The sequence below is a fragment of the Brienomyrus brachyistius genome, chromosome 8, assembly GCF_023856365.1.
Source record: "Brienomyrus brachyistius isolate T26 chromosome 8, BBRACH_0.4, whole genome shotgun sequence".
Classification (NCBI taxonomy): domain Eukaryota; kingdom Metazoa; phylum Chordata; class Actinopteri; order Osteoglossiformes; family Mormyridae; genus Brienomyrus; species Brienomyrus brachyistius.
The window spans coordinates 22570731-22593763 of record NC_064540.1 but is presented as its reverse complement, the minus strand read 5'-3'; the positions used below and the strand labels follow the sequence as shown (position 1 = coordinate 22593763).

At 42.2% G+C, this 23033-nt stretch overlaps 1 protein-coding gene across 2 annotated transcripts in view; it reads left to right on the top strand.

Annotated features, from left to right (window-relative positions):
* The first annotated feature begins 584 nt into the window (after positions 1-584).
* The window catches only part of pax7a (paired box 7a), a 55122-nt gene continuing 32673 nt past the window's right edge, over positions 585-23033 (top strand). Inside the window, exons 1-4 of one of the 2 annotated variants that reach the window (XM_049023951.1) lie at positions 585-1132; positions 2713-2948; positions 3657-3786; positions 4218-4346. In XM_049023951.1, coding sequence (XP_048879908.1) covers positions 1048-1132; positions 2713-2948; positions 3657-3786; positions 4218-4346 — 580 coding nt within the window. In that variant the 5' untranslated portion in view covers positions 585-1047. Of the gene's footprint in view, positions 1133-2712; positions 2949-3656; positions 3802-4217; positions 4347-23033 lie in introns of both variants that reach the window. The other variant, XM_049023950.1, reaches the window with a different exon arrangement.

Below are 23033 nucleotides of genomic sequence, written 5' to 3'. Positions count from 1 at the left end.
TCATTTCTGACTCCCTCCTTTATATAAAAAATTAAGACTGAGTTTCACATCTTCTGGTTATTTAAGTCGCCTCTGTTCATCTGCGTGGTGTTACTGCAGTATTTTGCAAACGTCAGTAATGAATCAGCGGTATGATAGACTAACCGACAAGAATTGAAACAGCTGGACATCTTTTTTGGCAATATTGATCGATATTTTACGTTTACGTTTGGACACTTTATGAGCCTTTTGAAATGAAAATATACCCCCATACTGAAGTTTTTATAATCATATTTAAGACTCAATAATATATCTTTGATAAGCGACGACTTCCATGTGCATACCCAACGGAAGAGCTTAAGTATACTGCTGACCTAACTTTACGCATGCTGACATGAAAAGTTAAATACATTTCATCTGTGTTTTTTTCCGCAGATTTCAGTTGAAAGCGCGCCCGGCCACGGTATGAATTAAAACAAACGGAATGCGCGTTCCCGTCCCACGCCGTGCGCCCTGATTGGACGGGGGGCCAGCGGCTATTCCCCTTCTTCCCTTCATGAATAAAAGAAAGGCCTTGGAACCTATCGCCGCGCGCTGCTCCCACCTCCTGTTTCTTGCCTGAAAGTTCGACACTTAAACTACCCCCAACCTCTGGCGTAGACTTTGCCATCAAAACTACGAGACCTAGAAGTACAACACGACAGAGAATATCACCTTTGCCCACGCCTGCCTAGGAGTGCTATATACAACCTCCCCCCTCCCCACCCCCAGCGTTACTCAAACACAGCACCTTGCATTCAGCGGTCGTTATAATTTTTTTCCAATGCCACCTGCCGTGCGATTTACCAAGTGTTTTCTATTTTCCTCCTTTTGTGGGGCGTAGTATTTTTTCCATTAAGCCTAATCGGATCTCCTCTGTTTTTTTTTTTCTTTTTTGAATTTTAAAATTATTGCAAATCTGTAGTATTTTTTTCTTATTTCCAGGGCATATAATTGCAAAATACGGACCTGTCTGTGTGACTAAAACTTTACATCGTCAGTGTGATTTTTTTTTTCGGTGTAGCTACGATGGCTACGTTACCAGGAACTGTTCCTCGAATGATGCGGCCGACGCCAGGGCAGAATTATCCTCGGACAGGATTTCCACTGGAAGGTAAGTTTTTAAAAATATATTCTAGCTTTTTAATTGACAAATATGGCAGGTGTTTAGCATCTAAACGTATTGATTCCGTTTTTAAGAGTCACGATATATATTGCCTAACACAATGTTTCAGAATTCACATCCGAGAAACAAAAATTTCACTCGCACAGAACTTGAAGACGTTGGTCTTTCATAAAGCATGTGTTTTGAGTGTTTTTGCCACCCTTTAAAACTTTAACCTCAATAGTTTAAAAACATATAACATTAATCCAGCAGTTCCATGTCACTTGAAGTAGTCGATTTCTAGTACATGAGCTGATCACCCGTTACAATATTTAAATGTCATATTTGTCATTCTCTTTATTTTGCCACATCAGCGTTCAAATGTGTCGGAGACTTTGCAAAGGCCCGTTTTTAAGCGCGTCAAATGATTTATGTTAAAGACTGTTCATGGGAATATCCAAGCACACTCCATAAATATACCTTTCTTATTTTTATGTACTGCGTTTATTCTGTTTGAGTCCTTCCGAGACACGACGTCCGTGCTCAAGTATCTGATACACAATTGTCCAAAAAGAGCGACGATAGTTGCCCACGCTGCTGGATTTGCTGAAGTACTTCACAGGCGCAAATCAAAACAAAATTCGCAACAAAGAGGTGGCTCAAAGGATCACATCAATATTTGTATAGCATGACTAGGAATAATGGAGATGGAAACAATCTCGCACTTCATCTCATCTTGAATGCAAAACCGGCCACTTAAGTACCATCTCTCTGTAATGATACTTCTAGAAAAATTCCGGGTCAGTACGTCGTATTTAGAAGTCTGCAATTGGGCGGCGGAAGACGCCGGACAACACGGGAGATTCGCGTCGGGAAAATGACATCAATTTATTCTCATTTCCAGCAAAAACAACAGCTGAACCGTGTGTGTGATGCATGCCAAACCTTCTTAAATCCGTTCTCTTTTCCAGATTCAAAAGTTTTAACCAAGAAATAACTGTCCTGTTTATGTACAGTAATTTTAGCCATCAGATAAAAATGTTAGGGATGCATGGTGAAATTATTATTATTGTTGCTGCTGTTGTTATTGCAGCGGTAGAGGGAAAATTCCTGTACACTAACCAAAGAGGCTAGTAGTATGAATAGAAATTATATGAAACTATTACTAAAACAGTAGCTACAAGTTCAAATCTTTGTAATTTAGTAAAATCTAAAATATTAAATAAACAAGTATATTTTCTGAAGGAAATACTTTTCAGATTGACTTGATTTACGTTAATATAAAATTATATATAGGTCGAATTATTTTATAACAATTCACTCTTGAAAAACAGTCTGTAACATTACAGTGTCTAATGTAGACATCCTCTTATTGCAGCTGATTTTTTTTTCAACATTAAATAATTGTATATATATGGCGATGACTGGATTCCCATACAACACCGTTCCATCGTGACATTTTGATGCTCATTTTGCATCCAAATTTTGAAAAGAATGCACACGGCCATTTCCTTTAACCTTCATTCGGTGACTGCAATTGGGCGTGTATTTCCAGCTGCTGAAACTAACTGTGTGCTCTCGCGGTACAGTGTCAACCCCACTGGGCCAGGGCCGCGTGAACCAGCTCGGCGGAGTGTTTATCAATGGGAGGCCGCTGCCGAATCACATTCGACACAAGATAGTGGAGATGGCCCATCACGGCATCCGACCCTGCGTGATCTCGCGACAGCTGCGAGTTTCCCACGGCTGCGTGTCCAAAATCCTCTGCCGGTACCAGGAGACCGGGTCGATCCGCCCTGGGGCTATAGGTGGAAGCAAACCCAGGGTGAGTGCAAAAAAAGTTCGGGGTTGAGGAGATACAGAGCGACAGAGGCAGAACCCCATCGGCCGCGCTCTAGCTAGTGGTTTCCTTAAGTAAAACTAAAAAAAGAAAGCCAATGATGTCTAGAGATTACGATGACGTGGGTTATTATTATGATTATTATTAGATAGTGTTTTCGATATTTTTATACCAAAAATGAAGTTGAATTAGTACTGCTAAAATCAGTCCCTTAATGTAACCTGTCTTAGGCCTAATTGATATCATCATCCACATTTTACATATAGATGTATTAGTATATAAAAGTACATAGTATACAATTCTTAACATGGCTACGCAACATAAAGAACTTGTATTAACTTTAAAAATGGGTATCTACATTAGTTGTACATGGGTTTAGATGCGAGGCTTTGTGATCATAAATTAATACTTCGTGTTGGGTGTATAAAATTTTATTTTTACGGACATCACGGAAACATAACGTCTTAAAGCGAGGCAGTATTTTATCCGCGTCATTTTAAAAGATATTTAAATATTTAAAATTGTCATAACAAAGATACTGACACCGAAACGAACTTGCATTACGTCGTGCGATGACTGCGGTGATTTATGACTCTGGAGTGAAGCGCTGATGCAGCGCCATCGATGCAAGTCTAAAGTTTTTGTGTCCTGTCTCTTTCTGTGGTTTTGTGCTGTGTAAATTTAAACCAAAAGCAGGTGGCAACGCCTGACGTTGAGAAACGGATAGAGGAATACAAACGGGAGAACCCAGGCATGTTCAGCTGGGAGATCCGCGACAAGCTTCTGAAGGACGGGCTGTGTGACAGAAGCACGGTGCCTTCAGGTGAGGCCTCTTCTGGTAAGCACACTTTTTTCTTGTTAACATACCAGGGCGTCGCTTAAAACGTCACCACACAAGCGCGAACGTGCACGGACACAGAAAGATAAGGCCAAAACAATTTCTTAAATAATAATGATATTTAATATCTCCCGGACACATAGGCCTACGTATACATTTTAAAAAGCAACACCAAGTTATAACATTGTGCAAACGTTAGAAAACAAGGTGAAAATGTCTGAAGATAAATAAAAATTATATCAATGAATATAAGATAAAACAACGGTGACTTTTATGTATTTAGGCCTAACGAAACTTATGTTTACCTTTGTGGTGGGTGGCTGATATGTCTTCTGAAAACCGTTCGGGATCCATCTTGAAAGTAGCATTTCCAAACGCAGATGATAAATTTTGTCGTGGTTCTGTGTGTCCGTCAGTGAGCTCAATCAGCCGAGTTCTCAGAGCCCGGTTCGGCAAGAAAGACGACGATGACGACTGCGATAAAAAGGACGAAGACGGAGAGAGGAAAACTAAGCACAGTATTGACGGAATTCTCGGAGATAAAGGTAATCCAGTCCGTCCACTGTGCTTTTTAATAATTGAAATTTAAAGAAAAAGTAACAAAATTACAAAACAACAATAATAATGTATTTGAAAGTTAATGCCATTCTAGGTGTTGTTTCATTTTTAAGTAATTTATTTTACAAAACTAAAGTCCAATCACAATTATTAATTTTATTTATCTTACGTCAATTAAATAATCAGAGTCAGATTCTTTGAGTCTTTCTTTTTAGTCTCCGAGTCTGCAGTTAATTATTTATATGAGCAATGACTGAAGGGATTTGGGACTAGTCAATTAATTTGTATAACAAACTCGCCTTCCGTTTTTTACATGGTTATTTTGAACGATATTTGACAGTTCACCGATTTCACAATTAATGACAGCAACCACACCTACCTGGTTTGTCAAAAAAAATAACAACCGACGGTATTTAATTCGGTATCCATTTCTAGTCCGTAATTAACAAAGTTATTTTTAAACGATTTTTGTAAATGGTGTATTTCCGCTATAATTGTTGCTCATGGAGTGTGATGTCTGGAATGTGATATTATTATTATTATTATTATTATTATTATTTTCTTTTTGGAAAACAACTTTTAACACGGAGCTAAATAGATGGAGATGGAGAGTGATAGAGCGAGGGAGAGAGTGAGTGGAGGCAAGATTTAAAGCACGCTGTTGATTTTTGTCTCACAGCCAAGCACATAAGAGACTCCTTCCCAGTCATTCAGTAAACCGTTTTCAGAGGGAGACAAATGTTACCAAATAAGGTGATCAAACATTTGTGTATAGGGTTTAAATAAACGGTCACAAGAATCTTTTCACTAAAAGCAGACCTATTCTCTTTTTTCCAAACTTGAAGATGAACTTCAGTCGTAAAAAGCTTATATTCTATTGAAGGTTTTTTTAAAGCAAAGATTCCGCGGTACAAAAGCGCGTAGCATAAAACGGGCAGCTAAAAGGGAAACAGGCCTGTCCTTTCTCATTCAGAAACTGGCAAAGAAAAAAAAACTCTGCACAAAAGGCCAAGAGGGGAAATAAAGGGAGATGAATTATTCAATACACCCTGCTGTTAGATAGTTTTGTAATACTATCGAATCGTCTGTTGGAAGAGAAGAAGCAAAACGGTCCATTCTTTTTTGCAAGTGGCATGTACTCATTCCGAAATCGCCACATTGTGCGAATTAACAGGAAATTTGTTGATGTGCGCCCTTAACCACCACTTTCACTTTCAAAATATATATGTATTTTGTTTTCATATTTTGTCAGTAATTAGTAACTCTTTCTTTCGTTTTTAAAGCCTCCTGCAGGACTGATTGAAACGAATGTATATCCCCCTGTGATTTAACTGACACAATTGTTACTGAAATTGATATCGGCATGTCATGCTCTTAGTTTATTCTGTTCGGGATTTTCCCAGATGTATGTATGCATGTATGTACGCATGATTTATTCATTTGTTCGTTAGCTTGTTTGTTTGTTTACTTAATTGGTGTTTATACTGTGGGCTATATCGCATATTTTTCACCCCGCGTGTCTTGTCTCGGCTCCAGTACAGTATGAAGAAAGTAGTTATCTCTAGTCTTTTGACAGGTCAGGAGCGATTTCAGTTAATTTTATTTTAATTATAAATAATTCATTTTAACACTCAAACGTATTAAACGTGTCTATCTTCTAAACCCACGCGCTTGTTATTTGGTTTTATGGGGAAAACGTGTGTTTAAGTCTACGTTTTGTCTTCTTGTTTACCTGGTCTTTCTATAAATGTATTTCACTGTTTGGTAACGGAGGAATCTGATCAACATTCCTTGTACCAGTAAAAGCCAGCGTAGTAAATACCCATCTTTAATTCTCTGAAAGATTCGTCCTTGTGTTTGTTTTCATTCTGCCGTGTGAGTGACATTTAATGACGTTAAGTCTTTTAGAGTTCGTAATGAAAACGCTGTCTTTTGAATGGGTGGCTGTGGTGGAGAGGGTGTTTCTGCTCCAAGGCATAGTGGGAAACGCGTTTATCCCCGGACAACTCTCACTCGCGCAGTTTCATGCACAACCGTAATGTTGAAGGGTTTTAAGGCTGATTAAATTGAGCCTTTTATTTCTTTCCACTTTCATCTCTAAACGGCTCACTCTCGTTCGCCTCAGGCGCAGATAGGCGATATTTTAGGTTTCTTTTATAGTTGCTCAGATTTTATTTATTTGTGTTTATTCATTTAGGCTACTTAATTCGGTTTGTATTAGAAGCTGACGCCTTAAGTAGACGCTGAAATGATGTAACGCATGGGGGGAACAACGTTACTTAATTCACTTACAGTTACCAGTAGTTTATCTATCACGTAACCTATGCAGTGGTTTTGTTGAGGCGGGAGTTTTGTTTTTGGGGAGGGGTGTAAATTTGAATTAAAACAGATAGTGCTGTCAATTCCAACTTTTCTCTTTAAATATATGAGTAATATTACAAAGCCCATGTACTAAAGTAAAGTCACTAGTGGTATCAGTGAATACCGACTTGTATTTCTAACAATTTCATTCCGATGCTGCCCGTTTCTAAATTTAAGGTCATGTGAGTGGAGAGTTACATTTTGGGGATGCGTCTGTTGTTATAGAAAGTGTAAAGTGTTTGCTGAAGCCTGCCAAGTTTAATTACGAGCCAGAGAGGAGAGAGGCTTGTCCGCGATGAGGAAAAATTATACTTGACTCCACACCTGGAGGTGGTTATTGTTTGGGGCAGCGGGCGGATTGAAAGGGAGACGATCTATTCGTTTATCGGGTGGCATCTGCAGTGATTAAACCAACAAACCGGCTTTTGTAAATACGTGTTGGAGAGAAGGAGGCGACGGACACTTGAGCAAATCGTCGGATTACCTGAGGTTCTCAATCTAATCAAACAGAGGCCAGGCGGGATTTGGGACTGTTGTGAGGTGGATCAGAGAAGATAATAGAGGGCAGTGGAAAGATAGTGGGGTGTCAGGGCTTCGGGCTCGGATTCCCTGTGAATATTCAATTAAAAAGGAAAGTGCCGTTGGATAGTAGTCGCGAAAAAAATGCGAAAGAAGACGTGAATCTTTAGAAAAACCGGAGATAACGCTTCTCGAATGTGATGCCAACCGTCGAGCTCATAAAGAAATTTATCTGCGTAAATAAACAACCGTGATAATGAAGGAACGCAACATATTGGGTATGAAATAAAAGCTATAATTTTGCTGATTATAACCATATTAAAATGTTTTAAAACGCATATAGAAAATCGAACAGCGAAACGGAACGGAACGCCCCCCCCCACACACACACACGCTACTACAGACCACAGACCACCTCTAAGCAGAAGTTAATGTGTAGGCTATTTAAGTCTAAAATAAGGCTCAGTCGGAGGAGAAGGCGGTAATACAGCACTGGAGACCACTTCAAACAGATTCATCAGGAACGGCGAAAGAGATTTGGTGAAAGTATGGGGAAGTTTTTCGGCTATTAATAACATTTTTTCCTCGGGCGCACTGAGCCACTCAATCTGCGCGTTTCTCGAAGCTATTTGGCTGGGTGGAAATTCAGTGAGACCCAAATGTTGGGAAGAGATAACGGAGCCATCACAGACGGTCCGTGTTCAGTGCGCTGCTGCATTAAACTCGGATTAACCTCCTCTTTCCACCCTCCGCGTTTCAGTGGAATGTACATAAGAACGTTTCGTTTAGAAACATATAGACAATTTGGAAGGTTTCAGTCAAGTGATAAAGGCAATCGAGATAATAAATAATCTCATTTAAAGTATTGCACATGTTCGTTCTTTTATTCAGTTTTCATAACATGTGAATACCTAAGCTATAAATTATGTTTAATGATATTTGTGAGGAACAGTACACGAATTGTTCTTTACACACATCATCGATGGTGTAACATTGTAAACCTTCTGCAGGTTATGCATTGTGTATGACGAAAAATTGTACCCGAATTATTTCCCTATGAAACGTTTTGTGGTAGCTATGAATTGCGATTAATTAATTTCTTCCACGTGACTAATATTTATGTGAGCTCACTGTTGTATTGAAAATGGGTATGGCGGGGGAGGGGGGGGGTGGCGGAGTGGGCAAGGACACGATGAACTCCATCACTCAGACCCAGTGACGTAATTCGTGGAACAAATCAAATTAGCCAAACCAGCAACAAATGACCGTAATTTGGATTTTAAAAGGCATTGTTAAACAAATTCCGTCGTTTTTAAAAGGAGGACAATACGATATTAATTTATAACAAAAATACTGAATGTGTTTTAGAACTGATGCTTATATTAAACATGGAAAGGAAATTAAATGCATTTTCATATCATCCTATTTATGAAGGTTTTTGAAGGTTTGAGATTTAAGAACCGAAATAATCGTCTTTAAATTATGTTTTGTTGAAACTTGTGTTTTGAGATCAAACATTATTTATACTTTCATTTCACATGGGGTGTTGGATTGTAAGCTTTGAAAGCCTAATTTAATAATACCTGTATTTGTTGCTCCTTTGGAAGGTCTGAAATATGATTTAAGGCGAGCACATTCACCCTACACTCTGTCCGTGAGGCTAAAAATCACCTTTTGATTAAGTAATATGATTTGATTTATTTTAACATTATAGATGTTTAAGTCCTAGCGAATATTTAATATACCCTTTCATGGCGACAAAATAGATTTCAAGGCAAAGTAAGACACGTTAAGTGAGTCTGTGCTGATTTGAGTCGACGGATTAAATTTCCTGCAGGACATGTAGAATCGTGGCAAGTAATGTCAACTAATGCCAATTTATGAAGACATTAGTCATCTTCAGAGAGCAGAGTGTCCACATTAAACCCTCTCATCGGACGGAATATTAATGTGCAATTATATCTGAACGGCTCGGCTGACCGGTGATCTTGGGGCGGATCCCGGAGTTGTCAAGAAAGGGATTTTGGTGAGTGTTTCGGAGTTTCCACAAAAGTGGAATAAGGAGGGAAAATATAAAGTAGGTGAGAAAAAATAGAGGCAGTTAGACGAACTTGAGAGGCTTATAGTCTTTGATCCTTGGGTACGTTTGCTTATCGGAAACATTTGTGGCGACACCAACACAATGGGAGTTCATCATATTACAGGCCGCCAGTGCCGCTTTCAGGCCTGTCTGCCTATTAATTAAAGCGATTTTTTCCATGTGGGACATGCTCTATCTGCGCACACATATTACTTACCAGAATGGTCTCTGGTGGGCTTTTCGGAAAGGGACAATCTCTCTTTTCGGGCTGCTTATGGGAAATTCAAAAGTGTACAGAAGAAGACATGGGGATTTCGCTTTCATATATAAAGGCGAGTTCATAATCCCCTTTTTGCTCAATAACTTTAAAGGATTTCATTTCTCTTCTCATTTAAAGGTTTAGGATCTCAGACTTTTGCGGGAAACGGCTGCGGTACGTGAAGGTGAATGCTAAATTCACCACACTATCCAGCGAAAATAACTATCATTCTCTACAAAAATTTACTACAATGGTCAACTCCAAATAGCTCAAACGATTTCACGCATTCACGCAGTTTGTTCGTGTTTGGCCAGCGAGTATAGGTCTTAACCCCAACAGGCAAATGATCAGTTTATTTGCCCGTCGTTTCCCAGCGGCCACAATCTGCGTCTCTCCTCTAACTCTGTTCAGTTTATTTCTGTGACCCTCACCGCATGCGGCTGGATGGGCAGCAGCGTGCTAGATTTCATGAACAAAACGAGCAAACGACCCGGGAAACGCCTGCTGACACAAATTAAAAGGAGAAGGTCTGGCCTCCAGGCGTCCCATTGCGCTTCAAAAATATTTTTGATACTGGACCATGGCCGTAATTTCAGTGGGTGTTAAGTTTTGTTCTTCCCAAGACAACAGAATCTCTTCCTGACCCCAGTAAATGCCAAAAATAGTCACCCCCGGTGTAAGTGTGCAGCCGCATTTAAGAGTGTACATTTTATTCACTTTCATCGTTTTTGTGATACAGTTTTAATCGTGGTGACGGGAATTAAGTACTGCATTCGAATGAGCGAATTATCAATCACTTAATTTTTTGGAATTATCATGACTTTATTAGTCACATGACGAAGCACGCGTGATGACTGAATACTATGATGTTAATTTCAACCACCATATATTTTTTGTTAGATAGCCTTATGTTAAGTTCATAAAAACCGCGCAACTGATCGGGGATTTCAATTTGCCTGTGAAGTGCACAGCAAATGTAACTATTTAGGAATAAATTCAAAATTTCGTTGCGTTTGCGTTTTTTATTTAATTAGCCTAAGATTGAATCGGATTATGCGCGAGTCTGGTTCTGTCGTAGAGGATTGACCGACCCTCTGTGCAAAGTTGGATTGCGTTAAACGTACCGGGGACAACAAGCGTTTTTTGCTCACATCTTAGAACCAATTCTAAAGGTGCAATTTTTTTTATTGTATGTGGTTTTTATAACGAATTTAAAGTTTGAATGAATTAGGCTATTTCAACCAATCGTTATAGGTATACATATAAGCTCACTTGCCCCAGACTTGCCACTTTATCAACGCCCAAGAACCTTCTTTAGACCTTCTTTGGAGGAGAGGGCGGTTGCGCGCTCGTTTGCAGTCCGGTGTTCAGAAGTCCATTTCTAATCCGCCTTTCATTTTTGCCGACGAATGCCGGGAATCTTTATCTCGGTGGCGACCCAAAGGGTGCCTGATTAGCCAACAAAAGACGGTCATTACACAGTGCATGAAAGAGCAGTAGCAGGCAGAGACTTCCCCCAAATGAACGTTTAGCTTTACATGGGTCACTTGTATGAAAGCGATGAACAGACAGACGTTTCTCGAGACGGAACATTGGACTTAAAAATTCATTCCGTTTTTGACAAGGTCGTTTCCATCCAGTTTGGCCTCGCACTTTTAGCCTATTTCACCCATGGCCATCCCTAACGTGAACAAGGAGCACGAAACACTAATGTTACCCTATTTCATAGGTAAGGTAACGATGCTGATCGCAGCGTGGAACTTTCCTGTCCGAATGCCCCTTTTCTGTCAGTTAATATGCCCCTTTTGATCGAGGAGGCAGTCAGTAAACGTTGACCATTTCTCGTTTCTGTGTAACTGATGACAGGTAGGGAAGGTTTTAAAAAATTCTTTCATCCCATGTCCTACAAACGCAAAAAATAACATTTTACCGATACACTAACTTTTGCGCCAGCTCGTGTAACTTTGCCCCAAAATAGCGTTTGGCATATGTAAAATTTCCATATCAGTGTATAATAGTGTTCCGTGCAGCAGCCTTGAAAAAAAATAGGAATTTGTCATAAGCGGTTAATTTTCATTGGAAATAAACTTGTATCATCTCAGACTCACTTCATGGAAGATTTTTAAGGTAAGAATAATAGCAAAGTTATAGAATTAAATACGACACTTATTAAAAAGACAGAAAATATGGTTTTATATGAGACGCCGCTATTTACGTAACACAGGATAATTATAAATAAAAATCTGAAAGTCCATAATTTAAACAAGTGATTAATACCTATAGGTAGGCCTATAGCTACATACAGGCAAACCTATAAGAAGGATTACATATAGTAATAATCCTCATCATGAAATAGATTATAAAAGTCTAAAAAACCGTTTTAGGTTTGTTGGCATGACAGCTCCTGAATAGCAGATGATAAACATAATTGGACTTGAATTTTTAGTGTCGTTATGTACTAATCTTGCTATTCTATTCCGATGAAATTCAATTGTTCTAGCAGTGAATGCCATTTATCAACATTTTCTTTTTCAAATAGGGCCTATCTGTTGTTCCTCTGTTGCTAACGTTATGTCCTTTGACTAATTAGACGCCATTAATATGTTTTACCTCGTGCTAAGATTTGATCCATGGACCTTTTGCGGCTATTAGCGTATGGCTGTCAAGAGCTACCAGTGGGCATTTAAATCACATTCGGTTCAAAAGCTGTTTTATCATTGGCCCTTGGAGTCTGACAGCTTGCTCGAACGGCAACCTCGGGGATGAGGATATATTTTTTCAATTCCGTTTTTCTGTAGCCTTAGATTAGCAGCGGCGGCTTCGGGGATGTGAACAATAAGGAATCCCATGCTGCAGTTAAATTGGAAGGAGAGCCCGAGTCACCTTCCTCCTACAGCAAGTTGTCTTGCGCAACTTGGCGCAACTTTACGACCACTACTCGGCCTTGAGAGTAAAGGCAAATACATTGTATCTCTTAATAAATATACGTATAGAATGTGTTATACGCGCACGTAAATTCACGTGACGGACATTAAGAATAATAATATAATCATGTAACCTATAGGGCGAAATACGTAAGAGACGGTAATAATGGCAATACATTTGAATGTGTAAGTAAACAAAAATGTCATCAATCATATTTTCATGACAAGGGGATCCTCAACTTAAACACATTTTTCGTAGTGTTCGCTCAATGACAGATTAAACCATAACATTCTTTATTTTCTCTTTTACACGCCGTGTTATTAAATGACCGGTACACGAACGAAACTAGCGAGCGTAGCTAAGATGGAAAAGTGTTTCGGCCATTTCTGTCGACCCCCCTCCCCGCAGGTTTTTCCCCCGGTTTAAACGGTGACTAATGGGTCCGTTCCTGGGCCTCCACGGAACGCTCAATTAAGTCGGAAAGCCGCAGCTGACAGGAGAAGCCATCCAGGGATCTCCAGATGAATCTGACTCGGAAATCATAACTTGACCAGCTTCCCCCCTCTCCTTTTCTAAAACTAACTCATTGAACTTGTCAGATCTAATTAGGGCATTTAAACGCCTATCTGTTTTGCGGGGAAACAGTGGGCGGGTGGGTAGCGGCTGCTGGTGCGGCTTTGGGGACTTTTTTTGTGAATTCCCGAAAGAGAAGAGCAAGAGGCGGGGTGGCGGAGGCTTGGGCTGCGCAGGGCTGGCGAGAGAAAGGGCTTCTCTGTGTGCGTTTTGCGGGTTTGTCATTATCGCTTCCTACCCCTGTGGGCAAAACAGGGGAGCCGGAGCGCGGAACGTGGCAGTCCGTCCTAATTAGGTATGAAATTAATTAAAATATACATCAATTAAAGGCTTTAAAGTTTTGCGAAAATTTTCACAGTGTTTAAAGGTATAACAGTGGATTAATGGCTTACTGCCAATACTGAAATTTATTGCGTTTATAAAATTCGCGCTGCCTGTCTAACGGGTGTCAGACGGTTTTAAAATCCTGAGAAAATTAGGAAAATACCCGTACTGCTCCAATTATTTACTCCAGTGAGTGCATTCGTAACTTCCAAATCAAACAAGACAATCATGGCTCCTCTCAGTACGTTTAATTGACAGCAAGTAGGACGATTCCACCCGATCGTCTCATTGCGCGTTGCGCTGAATTGCTACTCCGGGCATACGTGTCCATGTGTCTTTTCAAATAAGATGTCGTTTGCCGCGAATCGTTCCCTTTCATTGTTTTGCTTCAGAATACGTGAAAATTCAATTGTCTTTTTTCTCTCTTGGCAGAGTATTTCATTCTTGAAAAGGAGTGCCTTTTTCTCTTGTGTTTGGCCTAAGAATCCTCTGATCTCTGACAGCCCACTCTCCCCATTGTCAGGTCAAATGGCTTCCAACAAAAAAGAGAGAAAGAAATGGGGGGAGTAGAGAACCGTCTGTTGTGTCTTGAAGCCCGCTGCATCGGCCATTCAGGCAACTTGATGAACTCCTCCAAAAAGTTTATTAAGGGGGGGGAACAATACGGACTAAAGCCTTTGGATGAGCAGGCAGACAGTTTATAAACTCTGAGACTATTGTGCCTTGAAGGCAGATGCATGAATACTTCTGAATGGGCTCCTTTCCAGTGACACGATGGAGCCAGACAACAGCGTGTTCAGAAAGGTCCAACTCGCATCGCTGCATTCTCTGTGTTCTCTCACATTCATGTGCGTCTGTGATGTGCAGTGGCCGCCCCCATGCCCCCCCCCCAGCCCAGAACCATGTGCAGTGGGCCCTGGCTTACCTTTTGCATCCAATGACAGGTGTCTGTCCAAATACAGTATTCCCACTAAACTTTTAATGCTGGTTAAAAATACAGACCGAGATTAAATTGTCTTGTATAGTTTTCCTTTTTAACTTCTTTTACAGTTGTTTCTTTCATTGTTTCCCCTCCCACCTCAAGCATTACAGTTTGTAGCTGTTCAGTGCTGACATCACAATTGCTATTGTATATGGCAACTAGACAGTTGATTTTCTCATTAAAAGTTTGCCTGCTGAATCTTTCCCCGTTCATTCAAATAATTTTTTGCCAAATATCTATGCTTTTGCCAAGTGTCTGTTTTTGATGCCACGCTGCGTCATGATTCCCATCAGGAATGCAAAAGATATTTATGTGTTTGTGTGACTGTGATTCATCAGTCAAATTTATGGCGCTTTTCAGAGGAACAGACTGTGGTATAACTTTTATATGGCAATTCTCTGAAGGGGATTGCGGACTGACAAGACCAGAACCTGTGCGACACTTAAGCAATTAACAGAAATATTAATCATCCTTCTTTTGTCTGACTCGTTCAGCTGCTTTGCAAGTATGATTTATTGAGAATTTGATCATGCGCGAGTTGGGGGCTTAGACTGGTGATGTTGTGAAATAGTCCGACAGTCTGGCTGGTTAGTGCATGTGGCACAGACACTGCTGTGGGTGTCAAGCGGGGAATCTGTCGGCAATCTGTCATACGCATCATCAGCCGCCTGGCCGCCATATTGAGAGTCACCACCCTGCTCCTTTTGTATAGCCAGTCATCCGAGAATAATGAGTATGCAGGCTTCACATTTGTGGCACAGTGAGACTCTGGCTACCAGGGCCGGTGACAGAAAGGTCCCACTTTTCAGTTGATGCTGATTATTATGTGTATTGTTAAAGCGATGAGATGCGCCATTTCCAAACCAGCTGAACTGCGTATTTTGTTACCGGAGTGGAGGATAGACTTCAAGGGTCATTATCGCCTGCCCGATAATAATGATAATATTGACGGAGACAGCACACTAAAATCTCCAAACCCCTGCTAAGCTTTCAGTCTTGGAACCCTGCCCAGAGGAACCTGTTCTGTGACCTGTGACCTGTGGCTGTCCCTTCCTTGACCTCTGTGTAGAGGTGCTCAGCTCAGGGCGGTGGGGGGGGGGGGGGGGGGGGGAGGATCCAGCAGGTGCACCATTAGCTAGACAGTCGCCAGCCTGAGCAGAGTCCCAGTGAGATTGTTAACCATTGTGACTTTGGCGGGGGACTGGATTACACTCTAAGGCCACAGTTATACGGGATGAGACCATCCTAAACAGACCACAACAAAAAGCGGAAACAAAGATCAATACTCTGTTAGTGTCTCTAGCCAGCACTTATCTGCCTTTTCCTTTCTTTGCTGTCTGGATAGCCAATCCTCTTTAAACTGCAATCGAGGAGGGCTTGTTCCATTACTTGCCCAAAATGTATTAATTAGAGGCTCTGCCAGTTGCATTCATGCCTTTGAGCGACCGCGAATTCACAGCGGTACGTTTCTTAGTGTCCGGGATGACGGAGGAATTCAAGGTCACCAGAAGCAGTAGCAGAGGCATGATGGGATTGGTGGTACTTTGGGACTGTGGGTTTGGCGTCTCCTTAAAGAAAAGCACTGGTAAGAACAGGGAACGAGGGATGGGAGGGGGCCAAAGTGGCCGGCCTGCTCATTGGTAGACTTGAGTGGGTATCTGTCTAGACAAGAAAAACAATTTATTTTCTGAAGAGGCATTTAGTTCTCTCTCAGCAGTAATTCTGAGCCATGCCACAGGGACAGACAAGGGCTCTCAGTGCGGCAGATTATTGCCTACAGGTTTGTGTTGCAGTACAAGAATAGTCCTGTTTAATGAACCCCAGTCTTGGTGCCCCTGTCCGCTGGCCAAGGCATTTCTCTGAAGACCTGCATGAACAAATGGGCCTTCTGTGTCATTCTGCCACAGCAGTGTCACTTTTTCAGTCATGGCCGAAGTTGGACAGAGAGACGAGGAGGGGATTTTCACTCTGTCCTCGCATGAGAGACACTTTCCCGTTCAGTGTCAGGTTAGCTCCCGTATAATTCTGTTCTGATGTCCTCGTTTTATAGGATTTATATCTAACTCTATTATTATGGTGCATTTACCATGAGACAAACACATCTGTATATAAATATGCACATACATGTATGTTATTGATATAAATTTAGTTATGTATATTTGTATATGTGTGTGTGTAAATCTATATATAAAAGATTTTATGTAAGGCTGCTCAGGAGCGGTGGATGGATGGATGGATGTTTGAGGTCTACGTGTAACCATTTCATATGAATAGGTGCATGTCTAGACACACATCCTTTCACACTTGCATTTGGTCCCCTTAGGAGAAAAGCTGGTCTGCGACAGGGAATGCGCTCTGTGACGGGGAACATGTTCTTGTGATGGGGAACGTGCTCTCATGATGGGGATCGTGCTCCCTGATGGGGATCGTGCTCTCATGATAGGGATCGTGCTCTCGTGATAGGGATCGTGCTCTCGTGATGGGGATTGTGCTCGTGACGGGGAACGTGTTCTCATGACGGGGATTGTGCTTTCGTGATGGGGATCGTGCTCTGTGACAGGGATAGTGCCCTCGTGATGGGGAATGTGGTCCCTGATGGGAAATGTGCTCTTGTGACGAGGATCGTGCTCTCGTGATGGGGATCGTTCTCCCGTGACGGGGATTGTGCTCTCGTGACGAGGATCGTGCTCTCGTGACGGGGATCCCTTCAGAGGATCCAGCCATGAATGATGTGACACGCATGTCTGCCGAGTGCCTTTGCAGACAAACCGTAATGCACGCAGGCTTTCTGTCATTTTTACTATACATTTACATGCTGTAGAAGAAAAAAACATTTACAGAGGAACTGTGACAATATCTGATAGTCCAGATCTACCGAATGCACAGATTTACAAAGTTCTGTGTAAACATTTTTCTGTGTAATCCACTTAAGTAATTAAGAGATGTCTGTAAAACATCTCATGGAAGTTTACCCCCCCCCCGTCTAAAAATCACTTTATCGTTCAACATATAGACTTGGCCAAATATTGGTCTATAACAAATAGACATGACCTCTGTCTGCTCCACTTCTGTCAAATACCGCCATTTTTGTGTGATGCTCGTGGTTGTAGGAGTGAACTGCAGCCACTGCTAGACCTGCCCCAGTGTTTCGAAGTCGCTGTCAGCCATTGTCTGTCATGCCTTTTGTTAAGCCAACTTGCTCGTACTTTGAATCATTCTGATCCACATGCCAGTTATTTAACCCTTTACGGTCTGCAGCAGCCAGACAGCAATGCAATCTTCCTCAAAAACTACATTAATACAACTAAACATACTGGATTTCAGAGGTAAGAAATACTTGGAAATGTACTCCTTCAGAAAAATCACTGAACATATGTCTTACCTTACACAAAACGAGCTTTAATTCATTAGGTAATATTCCTATATCACCTGACACTGTTAGTAAATCATCTGCTGTTAGTAATGGCAACTGGACACATTTGTAAACCATTTGGTTGTAGCTCTATGTCGCCTTGCAGTATGTGTTAGCTGGCAGTATTTTTAACCTACTTGGCAATCCATAAATGACAAATCATTCGTAATCAGTTGCCAGTTTCTACATGAGCTAGCTAGCTGTATTTTATAGTTTTTCAGTAGTTAAGGTTGGCTAGCAGTGTCTCAATCAGGAGTACTGGTCATTCATGAGATATGTCCACTACCTCTTGTATATGTTTTGTGTTCTTTTATGAAATGTCTTGCTGGAATTATATTTAAACAAAATATATTTCAAATGTTAACGGCTGAAACTGGAATATATTAAGTTTGAGAAAACGTGATAAGGTAAGACAAACATAATACGGTCCCAGACTATTTTCGTGAACAATTTCTCTGTAATACGGTCATTTATTTAGAGAATCAAGTAAATCATTCTGAATATGAGAAGTGAGGGAGGGAAAAAGCTTCGAACCTGAATTAATGAAATGCGGCATCCCTCCCTCTGTCTCTCTCTTTTCTGTTGTAATGTTAAATAGGCTGCAGAGAAAGGATCATCCCGTCTAATTTAAAAAGGAGAAAAGGTAGCGTAATTACACGCAGTGTTCCGCGACGCGCCGAAATTATTTCAAACTTTGCGTCGGTCGATTTTCTGCGCCTGCCAAAGCTGTCAGCCTGCACTCCGCGGAGGGGAGGCTGCACCGGGCGGCCGGGATTACGGCGACACATCATCCACCTCAAGCGGCCAAGTTTGGGAGGGAGGCCAGTAATTTCTGGTTAATTTCATTATGCCGGATGGACGGCCTAGGCTACGCGAGGCTGCGATTAAGTCCGGAGGCGCTAGTTGTGTTGCTTAGCACCATGGTCGGCTAGTTTTAAAAATCACCCTCAGCCCATGCCACTTACCGCCATAACATTTCCCATTTTATGCCTTTCGCCCCTGAATCTTCATTAGCTGTGTTTATATGTTTTTCAACCCCCACCGCTATCACCCTCATAACGACGACAATAAATATGTTCGTACAGTGTTGCAAATTAGAAATTTGTTCGGATTTTTTCCACCCAGTTAAAACGTACTTAGCGTGGGACGCGGCGGCAGAGCGGCTGACTCCATTTATTATAAACTTGCGGGCTCATTTGCGTACCCTCTACCCTCTTATCCCCAGGCCAATATGCAGTGTTTATTTATATATATATAAGCTTCTTTAAAATTCTTTACATTCTTTACATGCGTACATTCGCGGTGCGTAAACAGCCCGTTCGTGATGTGGAACTTGTTGCGTATAGGGGTTACTGCAAACCAGGACCTTGTGTTCGACTTTTAAGTCGATTAGAATTTGTTCAGTTAAAATAAAAATGACTTGTTTAAGAACGTTTCCGATGAATGCGCTCGCATACTAAGTGACAAAAACTGTGTTAATTTAGACTTAATTTAATTTAGTGGTAGCTTACTGCAGTACTCTGCCAGACACCATTTGTCTGAGAAACGGTTATATATACCAGCTAAATGGTGATTTTTTTTAAAGTCGTAGATTAAAAGGATAGTTAATTTTCTGTTAGTGTTAATATTGAGAAAAAAATCTATCAGGAAATATGAACTGCTCTCGTGAACACGTTCACCTTGATTTCTTTTCACTCCACACGTAAAAAGATTTTAAAGGACAATTTTTGGGAGGCTGCTATATCAAATTTAATTTGATTAAATTGGATAAGTCCTGAAAGTGAGCTGGAGCCGATTGTTGGGAACAACTGCATGATTTCCTTTCTTGTGTGGCTTTTCATTTAATTTACAGTTTTCTGCTAGGCTTTCACAATGTGGAAAACTACATGGCACAAATCATTCCATTATTCCTCACCTCATCCCATGCCGTGGGGTTGCTGCAAACCTAGTTGGCCAAAATACACTAATTGATGAACAGCTGACAGGAATAGGACGAGTCACAGTTAGTATAGCTACAGTGAGCCATGGGATCTGGTAGGCAGAGATGGAAAGTTCAGGTCCAGAAAGTAAAAACCATACACCAAGATTTTGTTCCAGCCAACTAGTTGACTACTCTGTTATTGTGACTAAGATTTAACTAGATGGTTGAAACAAAATATTGGTCTGGGTTTTTGCTTTCTGGATCTGGACTATACACCACTGCTAGCAGGAACTTTCAGTGTTTTTTTTTGCCATGCTCCTGCATGTTGCCATTCTTATTTATTGAATGCCTTCCAAGTAGTAGCTCATGAAAACTAGAGAGGCTCTTCCTCATTGCTAGTCGTTGGTACACAGGCAAAACGGCTATGTCCATGGGATCTATGCTAGGCTGATCTGCACTAAGCAGATCTGTGGTGCCTGTGAAACCACTTGCATAAGCTTTTTGAAAGAATCAAGGGGAAGTCATCTTTGGTTGTCTGACAATACAGCTCAATTCATCCATAGGGTTCGGCCATGCCCCACGCAAACAGAAGACTGAAGCTGCCTAGACCTCAGGGGCGACTTGTGAGCAGGAATCGTTGACCTGCACACCTGACAGTAAACACCTGTTGAATTCCCTTCCATCACATCTCCGGATCTGTGAAAACACAGCCACCCCCCACCTCCCCAAGACACTCTGTTTTGCTGCAGTCCCCTTCCCAGAAGCCCTTGCATCCAAAGCGCCTGGCTGTCAGTGTCGTACACACACCTCCACACCGCTATCCAGGCCTGACAGGCTTCCTTTCAGGGCCAAGGCCCCCTGTGGCGTCCAGGCTGAAGGCCTGAAAGAGCCAAGAGGCCCTCCGGCCAGCCGCGGGGGAGCGGGGGTGTGCCACACCTCCATACATATGACAGGCACTCACAAAAAGGGCAGCATCTCTCCGGTGCTTATCTCTCCCCTTTTTACCCTCTGTCCTCTTTCCTTTTTATCACCTTCAAGCATGAAGCAAATTATTTGTTGCGGGGGCCAAAGATTTTGAGGCTTGCCTTTCTTGCTTCGTTCCTCTTTTTCACCCCTAACCTTTCTCTTCTCTTCCTGTCCTTCTGAAGGGCTGTGAATGGGGGGGGGGGGGTGAGAGTGTGTGTCAGGTTCTGCCCCAGGTGTGCAACCCAGACTGCCACCCGCCCATCCTAGAGCGTACGAAGCTGTTTGTCACTATTGACATCATGATACCATTGTCTGTATTTCATTGGTGTGCCTTTAGAGGTCACATGACAGTAGCGTTAGAGCTGTCGGGGTAACACTGCAGCCGTTATCTGAGCCCTCTGCAGACAGGAGCAGCAGGAGTGGTGGAGGAGAAGCGGCTGATCTGCGCCTGGAGAACACGTTTGTTTGCAGAATTACTCTGAAGCACCCAGTAGGGGGTGTGTGGTGCCTCTGGGGCACCTCGGATACCCTGATCCGATCCATTCCCAGAACATGCAAATTGAGCCGTCCGTCAAAGCAGAGCTCTCTGCCCCCAACCTCGCTCCGATCCCAGAGATGGGGGGGGGGGGGGAGGACATCACTCCGATCCCAGAGATGTGGGGGGGATGCCAAACAGAAAGAGGTGTTTATATCCAGCCCCAGAGCTAGAGAGATCGCAGCAAGACAGATGCATGTCAGAGATAGCGAATCAGATCGCAGGCATGCCGCCTTATTATGGGATGCTTGCATAATGAGTTTTTCTTCTTTTTTCCCCCCTTCCTTCTCTATGACTGACAAAAAAGGATAATCACAACAACAGTAGCAACAAAGAGCGTACACAACGTTAGCGCATAAGCCAGGGCAAGGGGGATGGATACGCTGCCATTTGTCTAACAAGCTTTTCTGGAATGGGCCGTTAGGAGCTGAACCACCGCTGTTTGTTGCTGGGAAGGCTGGTTGTGACACTTTACTGACATTTGGTTTAGAGATGCAGTGGAAAGCAATGCTTAGGGCGGACGCAGTGTCGTCATAACTGCGATATTGGCCACTGTTTAACAACATGGTTTCTCATTGGCTAAAAATGAACATCCATCCACACACAGACACCTCCTTCTGTTGTATGTGGGCACCATAACTGGGTGGGCCAGCCAGCTGACCTTGAGCCCCCAGTGGTCTTTCGTTCTTTTTTATTCTTACCCTGCCGTGTCTCTCCTTTTTTCCTCTTATGGCCGCTATCTTCTCCGTCTTTCCATCTCGATCCTTGACGCTAATTGCCTTAAATGTCTCTCGCCTCCTGTTCCTGTTACCTGCTCTCACCTTGAATGTTTTCGGCCGGTCATGTTGGGGAGGGTACTATATCCAAAAAAATAGAAATATTCTCGGCAGTGTTGGGCATTTCTGGTCCAGAAGCTACAAATCCAGACCAAGGTTTTGTTCCTACCAACCAGCTAAGCATAAATAGTCACAGTCACAGAGTACTCACCGGGTTGGTAGGAACAAAACCTTGGTCTGGATTTGTAGCTTCTGAACCTGAAATGCCCAGCACTGATAATTCAACAGATGTGGAAATTCTGGCTGCCATTATCACCAACACAGGCAATTCTAGACCTTATTCAGGGAGGCTCCACCCACCCTATGTTTTGTCTCAACCCCCTAAAATATTATTTGTCTAAACCCATTTGGCAATCTGTCCTGGAAAGGTAGGAACCTTACTTAATGGCCTCTTATCACTACTTCATGTACAGCCCTCTACACCTCCTTGTGTGTGTGTGTACACCTGGAGGTTGTTTGGGCAGCAGAGAGGGGCCAGAGTCACACATGACACAGTCCTAAAATCACAACGGTCGATCTGCTGCAGCAGTCACGCGCTTTACCATTTATACACATGTGACCAGCTACAGTGGCCTCAGTCTGCTGTACATTTCCAGTGGCTTTCTTGGGATAAACCACTCCACCAGGACAGGAGGGGGGAGGGCTGCTGGTAATTAACCGGATTATTCAATTAAGACAGTCCGAAACGGGGCGATCTGCCGTGTCTGCTGAGAAAGGGTGCGTTTTGCCAGCCGTGGTCAGTGCCAGCATTTTTGTGTGTGTGTGTGTGTGCGTGTGTGTGTGTGTTCTGTGAAAAAGTCATTTGCAGACAGCACCCTCTCAAACGGGGCGTATCTGTAAGCCAAACATGCCTGAATTAGCATGGAGCCCAGAGGAGAACACATTACCTCAGGTCTGCACGGCGGATACTAGGTAATTAGGCTCTAATTGTGTAGTAAATACTGAGACTTTTTTTTTTATCAGTATGTCGGGCACCTGTGA